Genomic DNA, 11,939 nt, shown 5'->3' with positions numbered 1-11,939 from the left:
GCACTCGTGCCGCTGTAGAGCGCACCGCTCCACATCGAAAGTGATTCAGGGCAGACGCGACCTCTTACTACCTTTGCCATTGAAGTGGAGCGTCGTCCAAGGGCGCCGCCCACTGCACGCCCGGCTGAACACGCCTCATCGCTCATTCAAATGCCTCCATTAAACCCGCATGGAAGCCAAGAAATATAGTCTGGCCACACATCCGTTCAGGACTGGGCCAACATTAAACACAACGCTAGGCAATCTCCTCTCCTCTGTCCTCTATTTAAACGAGGCCAGACATGAGGTAAGAATCGCACCACTCTGTCGGTCCCCATATCCTTCTTCCACCATTTTCTTCATCTTTCAATCGCATCCGACGAGCAGGAAGAGAAGTTCTCCGGCATAAAACACGGTTGGGTGGCCCGCCGAGCTCGATAGATACGAGCGGGGTAGCGCGCTGCTCCACTTCCCTTGCCTAGCCCGACGGAATAAGTTGCCGCCCCAAGTCGGCTCGTGGTTTACCAAGTCCCCGCTCCAAGCTAGCTCGTGGAGGAGTGGCGAGTTGCTCCAGGCCGACAGGACGGGGAGAACCGCGACACGGGCATCGTTGCTGCGTCAACGACCCGTGTCGTACCGCGCCTCCAGTGCCTTCGACCGTGCCATCCAGCGTCAACGCGCGCTTAGCCGTGCCATGCAGGCAGAGAAAGAAACCGGCTACACGTATGTGCCCGCCGCCATCATTGAGAAAAATTAGAACATGGGAGACCGCCGCCGTTTGGGTCCCATGAAGGCCACTGCCGAGGCAACACTGGCGTACACAACCAGTTCTTGCCCGGTTCTTCTTCAGCGCAGACCATCGTCAATCAGGCCTGGGCTCCACGGAAGGCGGATATGAGGAAGACAAAGGAATCCATCGTGGCCGGCTGTACATTAATATAGTGCGGAAGGTATAATCGTCGTCGTGACCTCTCCTTCCACTTCTGTTGAGATACGTATGTGTGTGTGCTGCGTGCGTGTGTGCTGTTGTCTGTGTGCGCGTGCGTATGTGCTGCTGCGTGTGTGCTACTGCCGATGCACATGTCTGTGTGCGTTGTTGCCCCACTGATGTTGTGCGTATGCTACTGCCTCCCACATATACATATCATATGAGGGGCAAAAGGGTCTTTTCAAGTGTCATTTAGGTTTAAAATGGACGAAAGTGTCATAAAGGGCATAAAATTTTAGACTCGCTGTTGGATAGGGAAGAAAAGGTTTTCAGTGTTAAATAAGGAAATGAAATTTAAGATAGTATTAAATAAGGAATTGTTTCAACTTTTATCCCCTCCTCCCTAACTAGTAGCCTGGATTGGATGCCCTCCTATCACGCAAGAGCCCTAGAACTAGGGAGAAAAACACGAGACCCCCGACCAAGTAACGCCCCGTTGCTAGTCCGGGTGACCGGGTGGCAGGGAGACATAAGCAACTTCGCATCGTATTTTTCCCGCGATTTTCAAGGTTGTGTCACATTTGCGTTTGGAAAGCCCGTGTAGAGAGATGCTTCGAACCGAAGCATCTGTATACACAATAGCAGTACAATGCAACCTATGTCGTCTATGAACAGCACGTTCAATAGTTTCCAACATCAAAAGGTGCATTTCTTTTTACAACACAATCGATCCCAACAATATGGACAAGATGTTCCCAGACTCTTCAATGGCATCGCTTTATGAGGATGCCCAGAGAGCACTAAGAAGACGAAAAAGAAACAGAGGGTACTACCAGTAAACAAAGGAAATTCTGTATGCATAATTGCAGGTGTGTTCTTCTCATCAAGTTGATCCATGTTTTTGATGGAATCAGGTCCAACAGTTGCCACTTTATCTGATAATCAGGGAGCATATCTTCAGAGGCCACCAGCAGCTACCAAACTTGAATAACATCCAATAATATCTTCCACTTTATTCACCAGCTGAACGATTATAGAGAGGAGTATTAGTTCATTTCATCACTAAATATATGTATTCACATGCCAACAACAGGATAGGTAAAAAAGATGCTTGTTGCTGAACTGACCAGTTATGAGTGGTCTCAGTTCAGACATCAGATGCACCATGGAGTTGTGGAGGCAGCGCTAGCTCCTGTGGCTTCGAACTTCACCTCATACCATTCAGTATCCTTTGCGAAGGACTGGATGGTTGTCATGTTTTTCCCCTTCTGCAGCAGAGGCTCGTAGATGTCAAGATACCTGAAATTTGAAAAATGCTCCTAATATGAATCAACACTAATTTCTTTCTCACACATACAGTGAAATGAAACGTGGAATGACTAGGAGTATACCATAAATCAAGCTGCATCATAAGTTGCTCTAGCTTGACCCATTTTGAGAAACTCCATTACCCTGCAAAGTTCGTTAACAAAACAGAGGGAGTCAAGTTTCTAATGGTGAGAAGCAGGTACAACATTACCAGAGGTTAAAATCCAAGGAAACAGAGACGAGAGCATCACCAGTTAGAAAGAGGCGAGAGCTGTCATAGTAAGAATCGATCGCCGTCTTCGTGAGGGAATCAGGGCCAGCAGCTGCCACCTAATCTAATCACGGAGCATATCTTGAGAGGCCACCAACAGCCCATTGGGTCTTCCACTTGCCCCCCAAGCTGAATCTATATGTTTGCAGGCCGACAACATCTATCAGAAATTGCAAGTATATGTACAACATGTACCAGGATAAAGCAAAAAAGGAGTTGGTTTCTGAACTGACCAGTTATGAGGATGATATCGGTTCGCACTTCAGATGCACATGGAGTGTCGTCGAGGCACCAGCCTGTGGCTTCCTGCTTCATTTCATCTCTTGGGCTCATAGATATGAAGATACCTGAAATTTCAAACATGCCCGCCATTCTGAATGAACGCTGATTCCTTTCTACCATAATGACTTGAATTAATTAATGCCAGGAAGCATCAGGAGTTACCTTCCTCTGCTTGCCTTCTTGCAAGCTAGTAACCTGCCGCAAATTTTGGACCAATGACAGTGCACCATTAGTCAAGCTCCATTATGTGTTGCTCCAGACCAGGTTGTCCCAAGTTGAGAAAGTCTAGTGTCCTGTAAAGTTTGGTAACGACAGAAAAGACTTCTTCAGATTCCATATACAAAACATGATGGTTTTGAGACAGATCCCAGTTTTCTAATTAATGGTAAGAGTCGGAATGGTACTAATTTTACATTTTGTACTGCAGTTAACACTATGAGTGCATATACAAGGATTTCTTTCAGATAACTGACAAGAAAATAACAGTATGATACAGAGAGAAGAAAGGGATCTGCACCGAAGACATAGATATGATGACATATATGCTTGAGTATGTCTTTGCCGAGCTACGAAATACATGTACATACATTTCTACAAATCAATCAAACAGCGCGAGAAGTTAGATGTAAAGAAAGGAACAGATGGGTACCAGCGAAAGCGACGACCAGACAGCAAGGACAGATGATCAGCAACTAGAAACTTGCACCGTCGATCAGCTAGCATCTTCGTCCTCAGAAATGCAAGAGAGGAAATCGTCATCTCCTATGTCATGGTCTTGGCTGTTGCAAACAAAAAACGAGCGAGATGAAACATCTCAGTTCATAACTGATGCTCCTTGAATAAAAGAGATGAAACAATTAGTAGACCTGAGGTTCGTCGCCTCCTCTGCTTCATGCTCCCTTCGGTCTCTGTTGAATTGCAGCACGGGATGGTTGGGGTGTGCGTCCACTTCAGCTTGCAGCATACCAAGCCTCGCCACTCTGCCTTCATAACCAAGTGAAATCTGCTTGAATACTGGAAGGTGAATGATACCAATAATCCCTGACTCCAAATTGCAAACACTGAATTCTAGCATTTCCATCTGTGGCGAGGCGCCATTCTCGAATCTCACCTCCCTCAGTTTACCCAGCTGCTGAATGGAGAGTTTCCTCAGATTGAGAAATGATCTCGCTCTGAACACTAACTTCTTCCCATAATAAGCAAATGTGCGCAGACTGAGGTGCATGAGCTTGGGCAGCTCCCCTAGCATTTCAGTTATCTGATCTTCCTTCAGGTGGCTCCACTCCAAGTGAATCTTTACCAGATGCTTCAGACATCTAACCCACTCGGGCATCTTTCCTTTAAAATCCCCAACCAACTTCAACTTCTTTAGCAGGGGAGGAGGGGAGGAAATATTATGCAACCACTCCAGTGATCCATCATTGGCAGCATCATAATCAAAATCCACACTAAGAGAGCGCAGGGACGAGAGCTTCTCTATAGCGGCACACAGATATAGTATCTTGGGATTTTGCTCGGCAAATTTTCCTTTAGCTACCATGCTAAGTTTTCTTAGCTGAATAAGCTCCCCCAACTCTTTAACTGCCTTCTTGCTAGTTTGTTTGATATCCACCACCTCTAGTATCTGTAGCTCCTTTAATTTACTGATCCCTCTTGGAACACTCACACCTTCTGTCTTGGACCACAGGCTAGAGTATGCCATATGTAGCTCAGCAGTAAACTCAGCACGATGATCAGCATCAACTGAAGGTGTGCATATTATGGGCAGGCGCAATGTGTGCATCAGACAGTCCATGGAGTAATCTATATCAAAAAAGCTGTACGAAGCCCATCTGCTATAGCGAAGGCTGCGGAGACTATGGAGTTCTGTGATCTCAGTTGGTAGTGCTGCTATATAACTCTTTCTAATGTCTAAGCTTTGTAATCCTCGTAATTTCCTTATAGACTTTGGAAGTGAATATATATTTGAAGGTCCTTCAAAATCCACATATTTCAAATGGCACAACAACCCAATGTTGTTGATATCTTTTTGTATAATTTGAAACCGTGTATTCTTTAGATCCAAGGCTCTAAGCATCCTCATGTTGGCTGAACAAACTGAAGGTGAGGGCTCCATGGGTCTCTTACCAAACATTGTTAATGACCGAACATGGCTCCAATCCATGCCAATATTTTGGCCCTTGCTACCATGGTATGCTACATGACGGAAATTCCCCTCTATTATACTGGCTTCACTATCTCCCACCAGGTGCACAAAGTTTTCATCTCTAGAAATTGAGACCATTACATCACGGATGATATCATGGACCCGGCAGCTCTTAACAACTCCTTCTATGTTCACTTTTGATGGTTGAATCATGTTTCGGTTGATTAGCTCATTGAAATAACCTATTCCAACATCCTCAACATTCACTCCACTACTAGCTGTAACAAACCCCTCTGCTATCCATCTATCAACCAAACGTCTTCTCCTGATTTGAAAATCCTCCGGAAAGATGCTTAAATATAGGAAGCATGATTTAAGATGAGATGGCAAGTGGCTGTAACTAAGAGTGACCATCCTCCTCATTGCTTCAAGGCTTGGGTTAGTCTCGAGCTCTGATGGAATCTGCTCATAAATACTCTCCCACATTTCTACCACTTTGGTAGCAAGCAAACCTCCTATGGTGAGTATAGCTAGTGGTAAACCACCACACTTTTTTACTATTTTGGAAATCACAGTCCGCATCCTTTCATCACTTTCAGTTTCTCTGTGTGTTTTCCCAATCTTTTTCAGTAGCAAATTTGTTGCTTGATCTATCTGGAGGTGTTTAAGGTGGTAAATAAGCGATTTGGAAGTACATTGCTGAGCTAGGCCAATATCTCGTGTTGTTACTATTATCCGGCTACCTTTGATGTTAGTAGTAGGAAAACCAATATCTTTGATCCACCCCCATGCATCAGTGGTCCACAAGTCATCAAGAACAATAAAGTACCTCTTCTCCTTTAGCATCTCCCTAAGGTAGCTGGCGAGATCATCTACTTGCACCGTCTTCCCCTCAAGTTCCTTCAAACGCTTCTTCAGTTCTTCATTTCCAAAAAATTGCATGATCATATCCTTTAGCATCTCTATCTTGGAAAATGTTTGCGAGACTGTGATCCAAGCCCGGCAAGAAAAATTATTCACAATATCTTCCTTACTTTCAAATGCCTTCCTGGCAAGAGTAGTCTTTCCTAAACCACCCATGCCAACAACAAATACCACCTTGGCTGTGCCATCTTTAGTCTTGACATCCATCAACTTAATTAACTCCTTCTTCGGTTTGGAAAAGCCAACAAGTTCTGCTTCATCAATGTTGCTAGCCGAGTGATTGCGAACATCCTCCATGTGAGAATCCATGTCACCAATGGTGTTGGAGGCCTCCGCCTTGATCAAGTTGTAGCGTGTGTTCCTGATGCTTACTTCTTCAACTCTTGCTTTGAGATCGCGGATCTGTGTGGCAATTCGATGACGATCTTTGAGCTTCATGAGCCGGCGTAACAAGCTTTAGCTTCCAACATGCACCATGAACTCATTGAGGCAATCTTCAATGTTGTAGGACAGATCCCTTACTTGTTTTGCCCACACCTTGAGGAGCACATCTTTCTTGTTTATTGATTCAGCGACCTCCAGGAATGCCTCCATCGTCTCGAGCTCGTCTTTAATGAACCTATAAAACCAGTGTTCAAAAGAGAATTAGATCAACTTCACCAGTTGATGGGATACAACGGTGCATCTCTGAATTAACAGATATCAAGGCAGCTATCACGGGAGTTCAACCATTAATTTTGACCAAAGAGACTAGCTAGCTAGGAATAATTTCGAGAGCACAAATAAAAAAAATTGGAGGATATTCATGGTGGATTGATCTTAACAAAATTAAGAAGCAGCTAGAGACGATGTGAATGTTAATGCGTACCAGATATCCTTTCGGACGCCGACGAGGAGGCCAACTTCAGCGGCAGCGGCAGAAGTGGCCACGCTGATGGCGCCCCTCACCATGGACCTCGCCATGCTCACCACCGTCTCCACCATCTCCGGCAGCAGCCAGCAGGCACCGTACGAGTCTCTCGCAACAGAGTTGAGATGTCAGATCTCCGGGTGTACTGATGACTCGGTAGGTGAAGCAAGCAAAGCAAGCTAGACTGATTACAGCTCTGCTGCACTCTTTTCCGTTGTATACAGAGCATACAGCCTGCCACCGATTAATGTATAATAGTAAGCGATTAAAGCGGATCTGATCACGTGCATTGCACAGTAGTGGTTCAAACAACTAAGCCAATGGAGCGCAGCTTTAGTCGAGGAGATGCATCAAGTCATGTGCATTAGCACGAGTACCCGGGGACACGGTAATTAAATTAGTGGATGATTACAGTAGTGGCTCAGGCAACTCTACGGAGAGGAGTGCAGCGTGCATTCAGAGGCAGCAGTGAGTGTAATAGAGATGGCATCAATTCAGTCAAATCCTCGAAAACGACAGCATGACAATTGACAACAATGCAAAAGGATGAAAGAAATATTGTCTTTCCAGAAAGAAAAACCGGGCATTTTTTTTCACATGGCACAACGAAAGCTGCTCCCTTGCATTTTGCAACGAAACCAACTAAAATTAAGCGACATATTTGAATGCTTTCATGTTAACTGGGAAGTCTGAACAACAAGCAGCTGAGAGTCCTATTCAAAACAAATGAACAAATGAACAAATATAAGGCTCAGCTGAAAATTACTAGTACCAGAGAAGATGAAACTGTAAAACAGAATACTTCCCTGTATTTTATCGAACTAGTTCAGTGTGCGAGATTTGCACTAGAGTACAAGTCGAGATAGAGATATACTGGCAGCAGCAGCAAACGTACTAGCTATATACTCCCTCCGTCCCAAAATTCTTGTCTTAGATTCGTCTAGATACGGATGTATCTAATACTAAAACGTGACTTGATACATCCGTATTTAGACAAATCTGAGACAAGAATTTTGGGACGGAGGGAGTATATGATATCAATTAACAAACAAGCCTCTACTGAAAATTGCTGCACATAGGAGCAAGACAGAGAAATCTAGCTAGCATAGATACTGTGCCGTAAGATTTGCACTCATCGGAACCAAGAAAGATTGGATGAGTTTGAATAGATAAATCTAGCTGCAACCTGAGTTTCTGCTATGTGCATCTTGTATGTATTCGTCAGGCTAGCCGGTCCCTGATGATGATCTGGAGCACTGTCGATCCTGTGGCTATTCAGATTGTTTGCTGGAATCGATTCGGTTATTCGGTGCATCCAAATTGAAATTCACGAATTTAGAGCAGGTTGTATGTTCCCCCGAACAGATAACTGTTTGAACTTATATGATGTATATCACCAAGCTAAGCTTCAATCGGTTTCCAGGGTGTTTGTAACTTTGTATAGTAGCATCCGCGTACTGGACAATGTCGGGCTATGAAAACAATACGATTCTCATGACATGAAAAGCTCCATTTATTATCTGAGAACTTGTCAGGCAAATAATTACAATTAAGTACCCGAAGTGTGAAAAAGGGACTCTGAACCTGTCAAGCAACTAAGCAGAGAATCTTATTTCAACAGTCAGTTGGCTCAGTGCTACCATGAACAAGACCAACCTAAGATGAGAATATGGGTTACATCCACTTAACAAAAAAAAAAAGTAGAGAAGACAGGGTTCGAGTTAGGGTATGAGCTTGTGGACCTAGGTAGGGCTTGCTTGCGCCGGCGGGGGGATTAGCCTGCGGCGGCGGCACGCTTCCTCAACCGAGCCTCCTGCTTCCAGCCATGGCCGCCACAACCGCGTTCTGCTCTGCCGGTGGCTCCGGATAGCCGGTGAGGAGACGGAAGGGGCGGTGCTTCCGACAGGAGGCAGCTTTGCAGTTGTGAGGAGAGGTCATGCCTGGGCCTTGAATGAGTTGTTATGGGCTGACGTAATGCATAGCTGGCCTCGCCAGATTCCTCCAAACCAGCCCATGAAAACAAGTTTTGGTCCACCATGCCCACCATGGTGAACTCTACATCTCTACCACCACTAGACTGACAAATCTTCAATGTGTTCCTGTCGCTTGTCTAATGCATGTCAAGTTGTCAACACATTAGCTAGACTACTACTTCCTCCGTTCCAAATTACTCGTCGCAGAAATAAATGTATCTAGAACTAAAATACATCTAGATACATCTATACCTGCGACAAGTAATTCGGAACAGAGGGAGTAGTAGTCATTATGGATGATGAAAAGCGGACATATAGCAATCTCATCAGTCGTCCTGCTATTTGTGTTGCTGGCTTTCGGGCTAGCTTCACCCCCCGTCTCGACATCCAGGAGCATCATCTTCAGACCTGCTCTACAAAGCAAGCTTCTTTTTTATAGGCGTCCGGCGCATGCATACAACCATTCCTTACATTACATTTTTGAGAACAGAATAAGGTGACTACACAATCCAAAAAGACAAACCTAATATGTAGAGTACAACTAGTGTCGTTTTTGAGACCTGGATAAAGAGATGCAAGATGCACGAAGCCACGGTTTATTCACGAAACAACAGCTCAAATCAAATACAGTGTATGCGTGCGCACCATCGATGACGACGAGACACTAACAACCAAGTACCAACAGTTCAACGAGCTCAACAACTCGTGAAAACACCAACTCATTTAGAAGGCAAGCACAGCAACTGCAATGTACTAACGACTAAGGAGACGACACGATCTCTAATTAGTTGCCGGTGCAGTTAGTGCAACTTCCCACTTTGGATAAAGCACCGAGGTGATGTACTCCTCCACCTTGTCCACCGGAGTCAGCAGCGCAACGACCGCCTCGGCGGCCCTGAAACGCCCCGCCCACGCGACCAACTTTGGTGTCCTCGCCGCGTCTAGGAACGGCGGCGTGCCAGCAAGGCGGCCTATCGCTTCGAACCAAGGAAGATAGCACCCGATAGCGATGTCGAGCAGCCCGAGGGATACACCGCCGATGAAGGGCGCCTCCGCCTCCACTTCTTTGGAGCACTCCGCCAAGGCTGCCTCTAGGAGCCCGAACGCCGCCAAGGTCTCCTCCACTGTATCGGCTCTCTCCTGCTGCTTCGCCGTATTGAGAATGCCGATGCACGAAGGGAACATCTGCGACAACAAAACAGAACGGCGCCCGTGGGATTCAACTTCACTTATTGAAGCTCAAACTAGCTAGACGAGAGGGAAGGGAACAAACCTTGTTGTCGATATAGTCGGCCCAGAAGCGGGCGACGGCGCGGCGGTGGGGGTCGGTGGGGAGGATGGAGGCGCCGTTGCCGGGGAATGCGTCGTCAAGGTACTCCACGATGATGAGCGATTCGCAGACGGGCCTGCCCCCGTGGATGAGGACGGGCAGCATCTTGTGCACGGGATTGGACGCGAGGAGTAGGTCGCTCTTGCACCCGGGGTCCTCGGGGAGGTAGTCGTAGGGCAGACCCTTGATGGCAAGCGCCATCTGGACGCGGATGGCGTATATGCTCACGCCGCTCCGTGGCACCAGCAGCTTCAGCCCTTGCTCTTGAGCGCCGGACATGATTGTCGTTGAAGGATGTCTCTGTACGTGTTAATCGCGTGTATATGAAATGCCTCCCGAGAGAAACGGTGCTGTGGGTTACTAGCAGACGGACACACACTTGAGAGAGGAGAACACGTTGGAGTACGAGTTTTGTGAAGCTCAAATGGATTGCTTTGCATTGGCTTGCTTCTACAACGCTGGGCATCGGCCGTTTTTATTGCTGTACAAAAACGACTGTAGCACCTACCTATACCTTGGGCAGCAAGGGGAGGAAGACCTGCCAGTAAAGGTGACTTGACTTTGGCAGCCATACTATGTCATGCATGACGTGAGCTGCAGTAGACACTACATGATTTACTACCTGGCCAGAGAGGGGCAGACCGAATCCGAGTATCCGACAGATATCTGGGAGGAATTTTCTCTGCGTGCCCAACTTGTGCACTGAAATGAGACTAGGTGCATCGGATAGGCAGTGCTTGGCAAGTAGTGCCTCCTTCCACCCTAGTTGGGCGTTGGCTTCTTGCTGATAACCTCAAGCAAATGCGCCAACTTGCATCCTGTCTTGATCCTGCGATGCTTCAACTTGCGAAATTTTCTACAACTTGACAACACAAGGCTGCTTCAAACTTTTCTTTGGAAAATGAGGCTTTCCACCCCATATTTTAGGTACTGCCATGGTAAGCTGGAAGACGCTTTCGTCTGCCTCAAAGCCACAACCATACAAAAAATAATAATACAAAAATTGAAAGAATGTAAAAGGAGGCGTGGCACCACGCTGTCACAAAAGTAGCGAGGCAAGAGGTCTCGACAACCTGTGAAGAACATCATCCTACACAGCTTCTTGCCAACCGGTCACCAAGCTAATAAAGAATTTGTATCTTAGAGATCAATCACCGTGACCGTTTAGTAGTAGAATTCTTTTGGCGAATATACCAAGAATTGACATCTTCTCATTGATAGTTAGGAGAAAACAATACGAGGCGCCATAACAAGTGTGGGTAAGAACACAATAGAGGAAAACACCACAATCCTAAACTCACCTAGCCCGACCTTCTGCCGAGAAAGACAAGGAAACGAGACACATCACACCTAGAACGCATCATGACCAACGGGAGGACCTCCGACGTGCCCCCAAAACTCCAGCACGTACGGAATCAATATACCCCCCAGCTTGAGCGCCCAGAGAGACGGCAAGTGGGTTGCAGGACCCAGCAAGGCGGAAGAAGGAGACAATGGAGGAAGGGTCGACGATTTCGTACGTTGTGCCCCAGATGCCCAAGCCTTGAGAAGCAGCCCAAACCAAGCATGGCAACCAACATCTTCCATTCCATGACCAAAGACTTCACGAGCAACCAAGACAACACCATTAAGTAGGGGATGACGCTACAACGCTGCCTTTGTCCAATCTGATGAACTAGACCTATGGTTTGCCCCGGTGCGTGAAGAGTCGCACAGAGAAATGCCTTTGGCAGTGCCTCCAAGAAGGGGACGACACCTGCAGGTGTTCCCACTGCCAACATCGGCAAGCCGAGCAGAGATTTTGCCCCGACATGTGACCGAGCATTTCTAAAAATCAACGAATCAGGATTCAAAGATAGGGAAGCCAAATTGCCGACTGGAACCACCA

The 11,939-nt window shown here is 46.5% G+C and overlaps 2 protein-coding genes across 2 annotated transcripts; both read right to left on the bottom strand.

Annotated features, from left to right (window-relative positions):
* Positions 1-1,603: 1,603 nt before the first annotated feature.
* On the bottom strand, positions 1,604-6,893 carry LOC119334218 (disease resistance protein RPM1-like). The gene is made up of 9 exons (XM_037606823.1): positions 6,707-6,893; positions 3,635-6,457; positions 3,418-3,547; positions 2,931-3,061; positions 2,720-2,833; positions 2,467-2,621; positions 2,299-2,359; positions 2,035-2,206; positions 1,604-1,930 (listed from the first exon to the last, which is right to left on the bottom strand). Exons 2-3 carry the CDS (start codon positions 6,274-6,276, stop codon positions 3,481-3,483), a joined length of 2,709 nt encoding a protein of 902 aa, XP_037462720.1. The 5' UTR covers positions 6,277-6,457; positions 6,707-6,893; the 3' UTR covers positions 1,604-1,930; positions 2,035-2,206; positions 2,299-2,359; positions 2,467-2,621; positions 2,720-2,833; positions 2,931-3,061; positions 3,418-3,480.
* A 2,401-nt stretch (positions 6,894-9,294) lies between these two features.
* On the bottom strand, positions 9,295-10,510 carry LOC119334333 (probable glutathione S-transferase GSTU6). Its single transcript, XM_037606919.1, has 2 exons — positions 9,995-10,510; positions 9,295-9,906 (listed from the first exon to the last, which is right to left on the bottom strand). The coding sequence occupies exons 1-2, from the start codon at positions 10,328-10,330 to the stop codon at positions 9,502-9,504; spliced, it is 741 nt and encodes a 246-aa protein (XP_037462816.1). The 5' UTR covers positions 10,331-10,510; the 3' UTR covers positions 9,295-9,501.
* Between the last annotated feature and the right edge of the window lie 1,429 nt (positions 10,511-11,939).

Source organism: Triticum dicoccoides, chromosome 7A (assembly GCF_002162155.2).
Source record: "Triticum dicoccoides isolate Atlit2015 ecotype Zavitan chromosome 7A, WEW_v2.0, whole genome shotgun sequence".
NCBI lineage: Eukaryota > Viridiplantae > Streptophyta > Magnoliopsida > Poales > Poaceae > Triticum > Triticum dicoccoides.
This window is presented reverse-complemented; position numbering and strand designations above follow the sequence as displayed.